We start from the raw sequence: 16,269 nt of genomic DNA, 5'->3' as shown, positions 1-16,269 counted from the left end.
GCGGAGGTTAAAAATATGTGTGTTTTACTTCCTGCTGCTCCTCTGCCCTCCTCGATCCACAGCTTTTTTTTTTTTTTTTTTACTCTTCAATGCTTGTTTCTGAAGTGCAGGGCTGCGCAGGTCAGGGGCGTCAGTAGATCCACCATTTCTTTCCATTTTTCTGTCAGTGTTTGAGCTTTCTGATGTCTTTCTTTTCTCTATTTTTCTGGCGTTAACCCTCCGTGCCACCGTTTCTATGCCAGCAGAACAGGCTGAGCGGGTGCGCCGGTCCAGGTAGAGTCACTGGGAACAAGCGTCTGATCTGGAAACTTCCACAGGCCCAGCTAAGCTTTAAAACGCTCGCGCGCGAGACAATGGGAAGACTCCTCGTGTGACCTCTGCCGTGACATTGACTCTCCTCAGCTTGTTTCAACCACCTTTGTGGATCAGTTACTGCTACAATAAAACACATGACATCGTCGTGCATCTATACATCTGACCTCAAGTCCTCGACTGTTGATAGTTAACCCTCTCTTTTATTACAGTCAAAACTCAGGGCCACTAGAAAGGTCCAAACTTGGAGTTTCCTCGTCCACAACAGAGACTCACGCTTCTGCTCATTGTGCTGACATTAGCTCTCCGATCTGAACCTCTGACCCATCACTCTAGAACAAGACCTTCAGCTATGATATTCACAAATCCACACACCCTCACAAAACCATCCTCGCAAATTATGACTGGAAAATAAACCTCGAGAAAGTGACCTTAAGACAGAGCCGCCAGTACAGGAAGTCATAAAGTGCCGACCTCGGCTAAACACTTTTGCCATCGAATAACTTCACAGACTAGTTTTCTTCCACATTTTCTCAGACGAAATAAGGCACAGAACACTGAGGAAGTGTTTTTTTTTTTGATTGACAGTGAAATGTGGGTCACTACTCCTATCCAGCAGCTCTCTGGCAATGCTGAGCTAATGTTCACACACTCACACACTTGGGACAGGCGTCTCATCAAAGTGCTGGGCAACAGCCAAGTTCATCTGTTAATGGACAGTGAGCATCAGGTCCGAGCCAGACCCACCTCCGCACCCCCCCCGGCCCCCTCCGCGCCCCGCTGCCCTCCCTCTCTCATCCCGTCCCCGTCGCTCAACACCTGAAGATGGCGTCTCCCTCACATGGCAAAGGCAAACATGTGTGTTTGTGCGTCCGTGTGTCTGTCAGCGCGCAAGCTTTAGAGGACACACACCTTTCAAAGGCACACACACACACACGCTTTTCAAGAAGTCAGGAATCAAACAACAAAAGGTGCTATTCAATTAAAGTGGACAGATAGAATGTGTGTGAGTGTGTGTGTGAGTGTGTGTGTGTGAGGACAGACCAGAAGCTGTAGTCCAGAGCATGTTGAAACACATCTGTCCTGCAATGGGGGGAAGAAGAAAGAAAAAGAGAGATCAACACGGAACAAGACGGCGATAAATTCACAAAACGCAGGTGAGGGTTCTTTTTTTTTGTCTGCTGCGAGACACACACACTCACTCACACACGCACACACACACACTCTCCTGCTGGCTTATTCTGCAGGGCAAGAGTTCAAGGAATTACAGCCTCTTTCAAACTTCAATATTTATTTCACAAATAAGGTGAAGTCTGGATTTTTGTGAGGAAAGGTGAAGTCAAACGTGGGATCATGAATCCATCTTGCTTTCTCATCTTCACACCAAGATGGTAACTTTAAAACAGCAGTATATTCCAGCTGGTGTGCACGTCTGACACAGCAGAGCTTACATGAGGACACACTGATCTGAGCAGCCTTTAGTCTTTGGTCGACCCCGTAAACATCCAAAAAGACTGGACACTTCCATAGTAGACGGGTTTTTTCAAGCCAGCTTTTGGTGTCAAATATTTTCATGACATTTTGTTTTTGTCTGGTTTGTTCCTCTGAGATTGTTTGCTTGTTTTGGGTCGCGATATGAACAGGAAGAGAACATTTATGCTGCTGTAAAAGAACATTTTACAGCAGCATGTGCCTGGCTAGCTCAGGGTAGGAAACCTCTCGAAGGGGTCAAGAAAGTCGTCGGTCACCATCGACCACCTGACAGTTATCGACAGGAACAGAAGAGCTAAACATGGTTCTCTTCCGTTCCTGCACGTTTGCTACAAACATCTTGTTTCTTGTTGAAAATGTCAACACTTGAGCGCCGTGTCCGGACGCTGGTGTGCCGCGATACTGCACCCGCGTCGTGTGCTCTCAGCAGATACCCGCATCCTGGCCTTTAGGACCAAATCAAACAGGCCAGCGAAGCTCCCTTCCATCATTCTACCGAGCTGAATTTGAGCGGTGGTGAGTCTCACTAGCGCTTCTGAAGTCTGCGCTAGCTGAGCTTCCCTGGCTACTGTCTTGTGATGAGCCATTAGCCGCAGCTAGCTTGCTAACATGACTCTTCCAGTAAAGGGTGGAAGCAGCCTGCGACCAAACCTACAGTAGAAAGTTACAGAAAAGTCTAGCGGTGTTTTGGAAAAACAAGAAAAATATGATCCTCCTGAAGCTTTTCTGTGAGAGTCGAGTTCCGATAACTTATATTTGGTTTTTTTTGTTTGCAATTACATGCAAAAAGTGACTTTTTTGTTTGTTTAAATTGGATACTATTATTACGCCATGGGAGTGAGAATGGCTCGGTTTTTTATATGAATAAAAAGTTTCCTCTGATCAATTTTAGTGACAACCCTGTTTTGCCGCCAACTTCTTCACAGCTGCCTTTTAACATTGCAAATACTTCACATAACTTTTGCTTAAAAGTGAGTCGTCCAGTTTCAGGCTGACATTTATCAAACCGTAACAAAGGAAACATGGCGCGAACGCTGCCCCGCACGTGTCGTAAAGACAGTGGGACGATACTTTTGTGACCAGAAAACTCATTTTGGCGTGACTCGACTCTCGCAGAGGCTCCACACTTCTGCTCCCTTCAGGCCTGTGAGGACCACACTCCTCGCTCAGCTGAGCGTCTCAACACCAGCGCGGCACCCTGCTGCAGACGCCCGTCCTGAATCCCTCCGATCGATGGTGAATCAGCCCGGACGCACGCGGCGCAGGAAAATGGTTAAAAAGACCATTTTAGCGGTTTCATTTTGTGTGTATAAATTATCCATTAGATTTCATCATATCTTAGCGGGGCAATTACATGAAGATAATGATAGCGGGCACCGGATCAATTATGCATGCGCTTGGCCGAAGACCAGGCACCGGGCAGGAGGAGAGGGCATGCGTGAGCACGCACACACACACACACACGCGTGCACGGGCGCGCGCACCAGAGGAAGGAGCAGGAGGATCTCAGAGATGTGGCGCTTCAGTTCATCTTACTGCCTAAAAAGTTCATATGCTTAATAATTCAGCCGCTCTGGATTCAGTTTCCCAGCTGAATATTAACAACTTTGAAGTGAGCAACAGCAGCCAGAGGTAGAGCGGCGTGTTTGTCAGGGAGGAGGGGGCAGAAGAGACCTGAGGAAACAGGCCTCGCACCTCCCAGAGGAGACAACCCCTCAAAACACACACACTCTCTCTCTCTCTCTCTCTCCAGCCATTACACCAGCCATCGTAACATTTGCTAATTTCAGGGCAATTAAGAATTCCTTTTCATCGCTGTGTAGGTTCACATTTCCCCTCACAGCTCTTGTACACAAACTGGCAAAGAGGCAGAGCGCGTGAGGGAGACAGGGAGAGAGAGAGAGAGGAAGGGGAGGGCTCAGGAGGAGATGAGGCAACAAAGGAAGCGGCAGAAGGAAACATAAAGATTTTTGCCGGTGAACCAGTTTGTTGTTGTTGTTGTTTTTTCATCCTCGCCACGTCCAACTGATGATTAAAAAATTGATTCACGCTATCGATTTTCATATTTCTCCTCTTTGAACAACTCAAATAATCCAGCGCCGGCGCCGAGCAGAACAGGTGTTTTTTGATCGCACACTTGCGTCGTCGGCCGGCAGAACAATAGGCTTCATATTCCGCCGCTCTGGCCGCGCGTTTTTTTGCTTTTTTGTTCTTGTTTACAGAGAAACTCGCCGGCTCGCATCGAAAACAGCGACTTAAAGAAAAGCAGAGCGGTTTTTGACATCTGTTTGTTGGAGGAGAAAGAGAGCGAGCGGGGAGAGGAGGGGGCCGATGAAACGGAGTGGCTCGACAGACACTGAAAAATAGAGATGGGCAGTGAAGAATGGCTTCAGCATGTCCACCGACCCGTACCGGGGCGAGCCAGATGGTTTGCTTTCGGTGTGTTTGGTGTGTGTGTGCGAGACAACAGTGAGTAATGAGGGAGCGGACCAGACGTGTAAATTAAATATGTCCGACTGTTGGCGCTCACTCTTTCCAGTTTATTTATTCAAAAAAACAACTTTCATTCATAACAGCCCAAAACGTCTCGCCCCCAACACACACGTGTGCGAGCACGGCAGCGTGGCGTGACACACCGGCGCTGACAAGCGTGGCGGATGGTAATAGGCCAATCAAAAATGCAAAACAATTGGCAATTACTGCGAAGACCTAATGGTCATTAGAATTTACAACGAGGTAATGAACTAAAGTCGCCCACCTCATGAATATTCATGCGGACATTTGAGCTTTGAAGATTAAAGCGACGCTTAAAATTCAAATGAGCGTCCGCAAATGATCATCAGCGGCCGCCGCTGAGCTGTTTTCTCTTTCTATTATTCAACATTTTGGACTTGGAAATTTGCGTTTGTCCAGTTCAGGAATACTCACTCCGAACCTTCATGTTCAGAGACGAACAACATGAGGAGAGTTTTAACTTCCATTTCAGTCGTAAGAGTCGGGCGGTTGCCATGGCGATCGCAGATCTCAGAGGAACGTGAGGGTTCGAAAAACTTCCCGCCCATTTTAGCCTCAACAATTTTGGCACGAGACGCTACATAGGTCTGAATTTACGTATGTTTTTGGTGAAAAACATGAATTAAAGAACATGAGATTAGATGGCCTTCATTAGTCTCACAGTGGGGAAATTCAAATTAAATGTGACACATAATGATGATACATAATTTAATAGCCAGCTACTCATGCATGACTCATTTATTATATATTTTAATGTATTTGGAGATAGAAAAGGAAAAAAAGCCAAGTTAAAAGGTAATGTTAATGTGTAAAATACATTTTAAGACATATAAACAAAACAAAAAAAGAGGGGCAAAGTTTGAGAATATTTTTTTATAATGATGCTATTATTATTATTTTACATATTTAGACATACAGAAAATTCAGAATTTTTATTTTCAAAGAAAAGTACAAGCAAAAATAGATTGCTCAATAGAGTTAAAAGTGTCCAACCAAAGAAGCCAAATGACAAGTGAGACCTTTGTGTTAGTGGATCACAAGTTGTGGGTGTGTTGTTGTTTAACTGCCAAATCTGTGAGAACATGAGAATCCACTCAAACAACCTGAGCGTCAGACGTCACACCGACACGTCGGCCTCATAAGTTCATCTCTCTGCAAACACACACAATCTTTGGGCTCCAAACATCCAGGAGAAACCACAGACAAAGCAACCGTGGTGGTTCAGGGAGACGCATCAGTTTTGCTGTCAGAAACACCTGATTTTTGTGCGACACTTTATAGTTCAATTGATGAAAAGCAGAAGAGTCTGAACGCTGAGAATCGTACACACTTTCAAAAACCCAGAGAGAAAAGGAAACCCACACACAGGGAAGTCCTCCATCTACACACAAACACACTGACTCTTAATCCAGTGAAACGCACACATCACATTCATGACACGACACAGAGGGAAGTGTCGATATATGATCCCATAAATGTGCGTACATGTGTGTACGTGTGTGTGTGTGTGTGTGTGTAAGTGTGTGTGGAGCTGCTCTGTAATCCAGCGCCGACATAAATAAGCTTTGTAGTGTATAAACAGTTTTACGAACAGGCCTTCAACTGCCTTCGACATAATAAGAGAGCTGAGTAACATGTGGAACCCCTGAGCAAGTGTGTGTGTGTGTGTGTGTCCACAGTGCTAAACACACAGCCAGTGAGCAGCAAGTGAGCCAAAAACAGCAGCTTTCTCTGGCGGCGAAGGAACAAATGTGGCGTGGATGTCAGATCGCTCGCGTAAACACAAAGCCAGATCAATAAACATCCGTCATCGACAAGTACTGCGCTTGTAGTTGACGTCAGCGCCGCCGCAGGAAATGGAGCCACGGGGAACTAACGTTTTTCAGTTTCTGCGAAGTCACCGCGCTATCGCCATGAAGTTTGTGACGTTTAAACTAGCGCACAGTCGCGACGTCTGTCCCGCCGTTCCCGGCCAGGCTGCAGCGTTATGCCGGTGAAAGAGGTTCGCCGCGCGTGAAGTAGCGTCCAAACGTTAGGGACGACCACAACGTCTGACCGAGCCTCCGTCACTTCACTGTCATAAACAAAAGAACCAACGAACAATGTTGACAACGGCTACACAGTCTGAACGACAACTTGCTCAGTCAGAGTTGACTCTAGTGGGAGCAGGGGAGGAGGTGGGTTGTGAGTTTAAATGTTTCAATCAAAACAAGAGTTTGTGGTCAAAAATCTTTCAGCGAATCTCTCCAGATAGATGGAATTCAGAAGTCGGTGTTACTTTTGAGACGACTTGAAAGACGACCTGAGGGCGTTGCCTGTGCTAAAACTATATTAGAGAAGTCCAAAGGTCACGCTGGGGAGCTGGGGAGGAGGTGGGTTGTGAGGAGTGTTCCGGCTGACTGTACTGTAAAACACCGCTGTTGTGTCGGCGGTGACCAGTCCCAGATGTCACTGTCAGGGAAGCGACACACTACTTAACTCCGGTTAGTGATCAGGTTTGGAGCTGCGGGGCCTCGGCAGAGCTCAGGCGTCCACCGCGGTGTGAGGTGGATGACTCTGTTTTTTATGACTCTACTCTCCTGTGCTGCCTCAACACTACGTTGTTCACCAACAGCTTCACTGTGTCATGAACACGACAGCGACCTGTGCTACACAACAAGAAGGTTCGTGAGGTTCCTCTACGCACTCCGCTTTCCTCCCACCGTCCTCTAAATTGATTGGATCGATTTGCGCTACACTGTGGACTGACTGCCTTTCCAGGGTGTCCTCAGATCAGGCAGCCGAGAGTCGAGCCGAAAGGAAATGGGTGGATGGAGGACGCCTTCCTGTCCAGCATGTCCTTCTGCCTCAGAACAGCAGGTTCCACCTCGACCATCGGCTCCAGATGAGTGAACCCTGCCCTCTGAGCTTCCGGAGACACGAGGCCGCTGAAACTCTCCAGCGACTCTTAAAGGTCCAGGGCTTCACCACCTCCGTGCCACAGAAGGGAGACGCTTCAAGTGTGTTTGGGGGTTTGTGGCTCAGCATGACGGCAATCAGCAGCCGAACAGAAAAGACAACGCAGCTTGTCGTCTTCTTCAGCTCCTAATTAGCTTTTTCATGTCCGGACTGCTGCGCCACCTCTCCAGCTGCTGACCACTTCCGCACACACACACACACACACACACACACACGTCGCTCGGCTCCCTCGCTCAGTCGGAGGAGAAAACAGAATCTTGTGTTTCCAAGAGGAAGAAAAGACGCAGCAACAATAGATTAGTGATGGCTGTGTGTGTGTGTGTGTGTGTGCGACGGCGAGCCCACAAAGAGGTTTCACACACACACACACGCACACGTCATGTAATGGATTCAGTATCAACTGGCCGTCCTGCATCAACTGTTAGTGCAGCAGCGAGACAGACGGACGCAGCAGCCAGCAGAGGAGCTGACAGAGCGCCAGGCGACGGCGAGTGTTAAACCGGACTCGTGTGAGTGGAGGTGGCTGCGGCCGGCGACGACAAGCTAATGGCTAATCGCTCGATCACGCTCCCGCGCCCAGCCAGGGAACGCCGCGCGGCTGATGCTTCCGCCTGCTGATATTTCGGGGGGGGTTCTCCAGCGGCGGTATCTCAATCACAATCTGGCGGAGTCTCACTTCCAGATCAAGAGATTCAATCCGCCTTTTGTCTTTTAAAGACACCGATTTAAAGGAGGGGAATTAAACCTCTGGGTGTGAAGGAGGAGGGGAGGGAAAGCACTTGATCAGTTGCACGCGCGCACACGCACCAGGCCCTGGATTTCTTTGGAGACATTAGCGATGCTGTTTCTGAATGAGGGGAGCCTCGGGGATTATAATCAGAATTTTCATCTCAGTCAGGGATTAATAGAATAAATGGGCAAAAGAGAGAGCACAAGCTGTGTGTGTGTGTGTGTGTGTGTGTGTGTGTGTGTGTGTGTGTGTGTGTGTGGGTGGGTGGGTGGCTGTGCCGCCGCTTTGCAACCGCTGATCACCACTTTCTGGTACAGTTCTCTCTCTCAGGTACACTTTCCTCCCTTTGATATGGAAAGCAGCAGCAGACCTAAAACCACCAAGACACAAATGTGGCCGGCGCTCTCTGCTGCTGACGCTGGTCAGCCAGGCGTCGCCGCACTCCCACGTGCTCCCCGTGTGTCACTCCTCCTGATTCCTGCCTCTTTATTTTCCCACATATTTGCCGCACCGTGACAGTTTGGGGTCACGACAAGGAAAGAAAGAACGGTGTCACTATCAGATCGGAGGGAGATTTTCTCCAAATGGCGGAGAAGATCTGCTCCTGTCTGAGGTACAGCTGGTCGCGCCGAGACGTTCCCACACACACACTCGCCATTCAGCCGACCAGACGCCGCATTATGATGTAAATCGCTCTAATAATGTGCGTGTGTGAGTGAGTGAGTCCCACCGAGGTCAAACGCATGTGAAGATTTATGCTGTAAACTTTTACTGAGAGCGTAGATCACTGCATCATGACATCCATAGCAACACGCTCCAACACACAGCTCCTTCACTCTCACACCTTTCCACACACAGCAAGGCTCACACGCAGAAACGCACTGGATCACAAACACACACACTGCTAGATCTTCCACTACGTCACAGCGCCCCATGCTACGACACATCAAAACTACACCCCTTCCATCACAACACCTCACACACTCATCATGCACTCAGTCAGCTTCCCTTCCTATGATAAAGCACCATTTTCTATTGAAGGAAAAGGTGTATTAACACGGAATATAAATCACCAAAACCAAGGCTGATGTGAGGAATAAGCGTTTGCCGTCAAACTACTTAAAAAAAAAAGTTGGTCAGTCAAAAACACTTGTCAACTGTAGGTCACATACAGCGTTCTCCGTCTCAGACGCTGAAGTTATTAGGAGTGTGTTGTCAGTCGGGGCCGTGGGTCGGTTCGCACCTGTGTCAAAACAGGCCCTCGGGCCACCTATTGAATCAAGATACGCTAACACACCCTGTATGCCACTGCGACACAACTGGCGACTCACACATCATGAGTTTTCAGCGTCACACACTCCCTGCCCTGCAACACACGCCAACTTTGTGCACGACTCCACACACACACACACACCCACAGCATTTAGAGCAGATCTCTGTGAGCAAAACGATGCTTTTAAACGTCGCGAGTGTCGCAGCTCTATTTCATCCTGCTCCCCCTCTCCATCTCACTGAGTGAGTGTGTGTGTGTGTGTGTGTGTAACGGCTAATTTAGTACCGGCAGCCCGCCACTGAAAACTACTGCTAATTAAAATGCACAAGCAGGAAAAGATGGCACTGCAACAAATAATTAGTGTTAAGACGCTTTAAATAAATGACTTTCTCGCTTCCTCTCTTCTCACTTCCTCTTCTTCAACTCAGTGGGAACAGAAATGAGGGGTGGGGGGTGGGGGGGGTGGAGTGGGGAGCTGCTACCTGCAAACTGATACTGAAACGGGAGGGCGCGCGTGAGCGAGTCACACAGGACGTTTTAATGGAGAGAAACCCGAACACACACACACACACACTGACCAGCGCCACCAAGGTCACACGTGCGCTTTTACTACTGGACTGTGGGATTTGGTGGCCGAGGCCAGGAAGATCAACTTGGGACTATTATTCATTTCCCTTTCACTTTCTGCTCTGAATGATCTGCATCATTGCAAGGACAAGTGCTCAGACTCCACACACACACTCGCACACACCAGCGTGTGCTCGCCAGCTGCACACTCCTCACTGAGCATGGAAACACTGTTCTTTCATCAAACCTTCCGACCTCCAGCTCGGTGGTTCTACAACACACACTCCCACATGCGGCCGTCTCACGCAGCACCAGCGCGGCGGCGGCGGCCACTTGAGCCGCCTCAAACAAGCTTGGAAGTGAGGTGGTGCATGCTGGGACGTGCGAGAGTTACCTGGGAGGGGCTCCTGTTTGGGGCAAATCCCCCGCGGCAGCGAGAAGCGGTCGTCGTCGTCCTCCGCCAGCGTGGCTTGGATGCCCACTTCCACGGGCCTCCGGCTGCGTAGGGAGTTCAGGGCAGGTGAGGGGGTGAGGGCCAAGCCCGGGGACGGCGAGGGGGGTTTGTCCAGCCCCCGGCCGACCGCCAAACAGGGCGGCCCGTTGCATCGCTTCCTCTTGTGCTCGATGAAGAGCAGAATGTCCGCCAAGGGGAAGGTGGCCTGGCACTGGCCGCAGGTCAGCAGGTCCTGCTCCAGAGAGGGGTGGGAGTCGTGACCCAGGCGGGACAGCCGCCTGACGGCAGACCCCGGGTGGTGCCCGTTCAGACTGCCGCTCTCCTCCGAGTTCTCCGAACAACGCTCCGATAGCTCCTCTGAAGAGACGACGGCGGCGGAGAGGGGCTCAGCTGCTGCAGCGCAGGAGAGGGGGAGGAAGAACGGGGGAGAAAGAAGAGGCATTTACTGGCAGCCAGGCATATTTACATTGGTACTTTTCTCTCTTTCATTTATGGCTGGTGGGGACGGATGAGAAGGGGAGCTGGGCCGGTAAACACAAGCCGGCGTGAGCAGCAAACAATAACCAGGAGGAAGTGGGCCTTGTCATGACGGAGGCTGAGATGATTACAATCCTGAGCTGCAGTGATCACAGACCAGGACGGCGGGAAATCGCATCTCCACCAGCTTCAAACCAGAAGCCTGATGACAGGGGCGCCGCGCGCGAGGGTCAAACATGGCCGTCATCGGCGGAGGGAACTGTCACCAGCATGTGTGAGGAGGCAGAGGAGGAAGAGGGGAAACTCTCTCAGCTCAGCGCCGCGAAATCGCCCTGGACGTGAGGCACCTCCGAGGCCCCGCCAACTCCTCGCTACTCTCTTTTTTTTTTCTTTTAAAGACGGCTTTGGTCCGGGCTGGAATGCTTAAAGAACGACATTTTTTTTTTATTTTAGAGATACGATCCAGTCCAAGGTTGGAGTCTGATGTCGACCTTCTTTACTCCGTCGCCCAATTTCACATTTTAATGAACTCGAAACCACAGAGAGTCAAAAAATAGATTCTAATTTTCGGCGACTGGGTGATTGGCGCAGATTTTGTCTGATATCAGGGGGGGAGCGTGTCAGAATGTGTGACATGAAGATGGAGAGCAGATAGGGGACGCCGCACCCCTCCTCCCCCCCACCACCACCACCACACTCGCACCCCCTCAAAGGAAATATCATCTGAACGCTGCGATAACTGGACGGCAACTGTGCTCAAACTGGGACGTGGAGATGATGCGATAACACACCGTCCAACTCCAGATCTGTGTCAATCAGCTGAGGCCCAAAACTGCACATTAATACTTGTAATACTTCATACACGTTGCAGTTTTTCGACAATAACAGGAGGTGAACATGATGACAGGGACACCATTTACATGTTTGTGGATGAGCTGAACAAAAATAAACCTGCCACGACGCGGTCCTTCCTATTATTAACCCAATATTCTGGTGAAATTAAAGCGGAATAATGCCTGGTGCTTGACTGTATTTTAAGTGTGTGTGAGTGTGTGAGGAAGATCACAGTGTTAATCCACCAAAAGAGAGTTGAAGGTGTTTGAGGGGATGATGACAGAAGAATTGTAAGAATTTGGTGGTGGATGTAAAGGATGGTGGGGGCTAATGGGAGGGGGTAATAACACACTCTCACTCTCTCTCACACACGCACGCACCCTCCCCTCCTAATCCTTCTATACTCCTCCGATTAGTCCAATCGCGGCCCGTGTGCCAGTGAAAGTGATCAGGTTCGAACTGCGCGCTGGTGTTTTCTGAGCGCGCTCTGCCTCCTAGCGACGATCCGTGGCCATGATGGGGGCTGTCAACCAGCAGCCGGACACTCGCACACACACACACACACACACTCGCACACATGCTTCCTGATAGAAACCGCCGCGGAAGCCAAAAAACAATACAAATTTTCGCAATTTTGAACAGTGTGAAGTGAACAAGCACTTTGTGGCACAGGCGCACGTCGGTGGCGCACAGTTCGGACCCTCTTTGTCACTTTAGCCGCAATTGTCGAACACGTTTTTGACGGGTTTTTTTTTTTTTTTTTACTTCTTCCGTCTTTAACAAGTCATTTAGAGACAGTGCGCGGCTCTGACAGTGAACTAACACCGTGCGTAAAGTTGAACAATTTAGAAATTGTAAAACATGTTTTCCCCAGAAATGTTGAAACGCATGACCATGTCATCGCACAATTCCTGACTTTTTTTAAAACTCAAGAATCGGTGTCCGTTTGGGTGCGTGTCGCTCAAAAGCGTCTATAAAGAAAAAGTGAGACGCGAACAAAAGCTGCCGGTGCACTGCTGTAAAGACTCGGACACGAGATTTCCCAACAAAAATCCAGGTGAAAATAATCCAGAGGGAAGCGCAGGGAACCTGCCGGGGGGGAGCGTCACACGCCGGCGCGTCCGGGCTGCTGGCTCCTGCGGCGGCGCGCTGGCACCAGGACTCTCCGCCGCGCTGCGTCCGGGACCACCGTGAGGGCACCGGAGCCGAGCCTCTGCCCGGGGGCTGACCCTGATCTACACGCGAAACACGCACGCACCGGCTCTGACAAACTTTTGGGGCTGGGAGCAGCTTTCACGCGGCTCACTTGTTAAAGTCCACTTGGGTCCGAGCGGCGCGTCCGATGTCCTCCAGCCCCTTCAGTCGGCTTCCCCCCGCTGTTTGGTCAATGAAAAAAGACGGTGATAGCGACGTCTGTACTTACGCGAAAAGTCCCGCTTGCTTAAGTGCTGGGGTTTGCCTTGCTTGCGGCGAGACATGGTGGCTGGCGACGGCGGCGGCGGCGGCGGTCAGCGCTGGATCACATCGGGGTTAGAGAGGAGACTCCACCGGGGCACTGGGATATCTTCATCCAACAGCCTCCGGTCATCCACTCCGCCCCCGCGCAACACCATCAAACGGTGCCGAGCGACGAATGAAGAAATGGCACTTATAAAAAAGATAAATATTAGGAAGATGGCGCGGAGGCGAAGATGGATCGCGGGATCGCCGTCATGGCTTTTTTGAGAAAGGAGAGCAGCGGAGAGGAAAACAGAGAGAGTGTGTGTGTGTGAGAAAGAGAGAGAGAGAGGTGGATGGAGAGAGGGGAGAGATGGAAAAAATGGCAAAAGCCCCCCCTCCCCCCTCCCCACGCCACCCCCTCCCCTCGCCGCCCCCCCCTCCGTGCTGTTGCAAGTTCAAGTGCACGGACGTGACGTTCCCCGGCGAACTTGAACGTCAGGCGATGGACAGACACCCGACATCGAGAGGGGAAAAAAATACAACATGGGCAGGGCCGAGGCACCCGAGTGGGAGTGGGGAGTGGGGAGTGGGAGGAGGGACGGACGGGACGCGCAATAACAACACCAATAGACGGTCATTAGAGAGAGAGAGCGAGGCGAGGAGGGAGGAGGAGGGCCGGACATGAGACCCGGTGGAAGCCAATGGACACAGAGATCAGTGGGGGGGGGGGGCGGACGAGAGACACTCGGAGGGAAGGAGGAGTGTGTGTGTGTGAGAATGAGAGTCTAATGAAAGCAATATGCAGAGAGAGAGAGAGGGAGGTGGACGCAAAACAGGGCGAGGGAAGCCGCGGACAGGAGCGCGCTGGAGGGGGGCGCATTCCGACTGAAGCGTGCGTGAGTGCACGTGTTTGTTGGTTGGTTTGTTTGTCTGTCTGTGCGCGCTCGTGCGGGTCGCGCGTAAGTCTCGCTGAAAGTGAAGGAGCGCGCGGGACAGGACGGACAGGTTGATCCGCACTTCACTTCCTGCGCACGCTGGTAAAAGTTGCTTTCATTGCCCAGCACAGCTGAGAGACCCAGATCCGCCTGTGGACGTGAAGCGCGCAGAAGTGGCTCGTTCACTCATCGTTTCTCGGTTTCATACCGAGACGCAGCCATGACGGGGGTCAGCGCTGAGGTGTCGCGCACTCACGCGCGCTCCAGCCGCACCGTAGGGTTGCTGTCCTCCTGCCAGAGCTGACCCCCCAGAACAGACCGTGGGAGTGTGATCGGGCCCATATATAATAACTTTCAGATGTTCCTCAGGTTCGAGCAGAATATAAGGTACGGGGGGGGTGTTTGGAGTTGGGGGGTGGAGAGGAGGAGAAGGAGGAGGAAGAAGAAGGTGAAGAAGAAGGAGAAGAGGAGGGGGATTGTAAGTACTCGTGTAATAAAGGGGCTTCGGTGATATAAGACGCGGGGCTTAAAGCGTCGGAGGCGCAGACGCGATGCGGAGGAGACGCGAAGGAGACGTGTTGGAGGATAAAAGAAGATAAGATAGCGGAGGGAACTGATTCTGTGGAGGAGATGCAGCGAGCACCGGGAGGACGGCGCGGCTGGTCGCCGGAGCGGCTGCAGCGACTCCGGCGCGCAGACCAGGAGCTTCACTCGCTGACCGGAGAGGACGCGCACTTAATACCGAGGGGGCGGCGGCGGTGGTGGAGGGAGGCAAGACAGAGGGAGTAGGTGGTGGAGGGGGAGGAAGAGAGGAGAGGGAGAGAGAGAGAGAGAGAGGCGAGCCGCAAGAGGAGGAGGAGGTTCAACGTCAAGGGGGAAAAATGCATGACCAGTGAGTGAAATATTCTGCAGGTTGCAACTCGCCATCGGTGTGTGTGTGTGTGCGTGTGTGTGTGTGTCATATTGTACATTAACAGTGATTAAATATTCCACACGTCTCTTCGTGTTTCCTAATTACTCCTCAGATGTGGAAATGATCGGACATTTTTAATCGTTCTAATTGATTCGTTACATTTGTTCCATCTCCAACTGTCCATTCTAGTAAAGCGCCTTTTAACGCGTCTCAATGTGTCTGTTCACCCGCGGCTTGGACAGACAAACAGGCAGCAGCTGCGCCAGGAGGAAGTTTCCTTCTGCGCTTCTAAGTTCTCTGTGGATGTGACTTGCTCCAACGCGTTTTGTGCCTTGGCTGAGACTCAGCCTTTCGTCTGACGCTGCAGAGGCCGCGTCCTCTCCAACTCACCTTGACCTCTTCTCACTCTCGCTCCATCTGTCGCCAACAAAGAGCGTTTTCACTCACGCTCCTCTTCCTCTCCCGCACACACACACACGCACTTACAGATGGACATTGGACTCCGGGAGCGCGCACGGAGGAATCTCCACGCGTAAATGGCAGCGTTCATAAATCAGCCCGGCCGCGCGTTTAATGCCACGGTGGAGCACCGGCGCCACACGCGGAGTTTCGTCCCTGACTTTCACTGTCGCACAAAAACAAACGAGTTTGGAGCGAGGTCTGTTTTTAAGTAGGCCATCTCGATATATTCAGATTTTATTGAGGTGGTGTGCGGAGGAGGGGGCGCGCGGGGTTGGGGGTGGAGGGGGTGTCCTCGTCTTTGAGGGGAGCGTAGGGACCAGTGGGCATCAGACGGGAGATGGTCACATGCGCTTCCTCCCGGCACGCACGGCGGCTCCGGGGAAATTGAGTGACTGGGGGCGCATTTCAATATATGGAAATGACCGGGGGGCGACTGAGATAAATCAGCAGCACACACACACACACACACACACACACACACACACACACACACACTTATCTGCACACCTTCATTTCAGTGAGCGCCTCTCTCCTGTAATCCGTGTCATTATGCCAAAATCCGTGCGTAAAGGCGCGCATCGAAAAAGATAACCAAAATCTTTCATTTAAAAAAATTCAACTACGCTTTAACCTTTTTTTTTTACTTTAGTTTTAAAATGACTAACTACTGCACCTGTTCAAATTACAGCAATCATTTCATTTTAAAAAATGCTCTTTTGCAGGTGAACCACCGCGGGAGATCAATCTGCGTCGAGCTGCGATTGAAAAATCATATTTTAATGGTTGATTTTAAAATGTTAAAGTAATGCGCAGTTTTTTTTAAGGCGCTGGTGAAACCACGGAGCTTTATAAATTATGTTTTTTATGAGCGTAATTAATTGAATCAGTACACGCAGAAACGTTTAATTT

General features: G+C 50.7%; 1 protein-coding gene across 4 annotated transcripts in view; it reads right to left on the bottom strand.

Annotated features, from left to right (window-relative positions):
* Positions 1–13,519, bottom strand: part of bcl11aa (BCL11 transcription factor A a) — a 43,922-nt gene extending 30,403 nt beyond the window's left edge. The window contains exons 1-3 of one of the 4 annotated variants that reach the window (XM_053874265.1): positions 13,034–13,519; positions 10,240–10,689; positions 1,357–1,395 (exon numbers count right to left, since the gene is read on the bottom strand). In XM_053874265.1, the coding sequence (XP_053730240.1) occupies positions 1,357–1,395; positions 10,240–10,689; positions 13,034–13,088 (544 nt within the window). In that variant the 5' untranslated portion in view covers positions 13,089–13,519. Of the gene's footprint in view, positions 1–1,356; positions 1,396–10,239; positions 10,693–13,033 lie in introns of all 4 variants that reach the window. The other 3 variants (XM_053874264.1, XM_053874268.1, XM_053874266.1) reach the window with 3 other exon arrangements.
* Between the last annotated feature and the right edge of the window lie 2,750 nt (positions 13,520–16,269).

The sequence above is a fragment of the Synchiropus splendidus genome, chromosome 9 (genome assembly GCF_027744825.2).
Source record: "Synchiropus splendidus isolate RoL2022-P1 chromosome 9, RoL_Sspl_1.0, whole genome shotgun sequence".
NCBI lineage: Eukaryota > Metazoa > Chordata > Actinopteri > Syngnathiformes > Callionymidae > Synchiropus > Synchiropus splendidus.
This window is presented reverse-complemented; position numbering and strand designations above follow the sequence as displayed.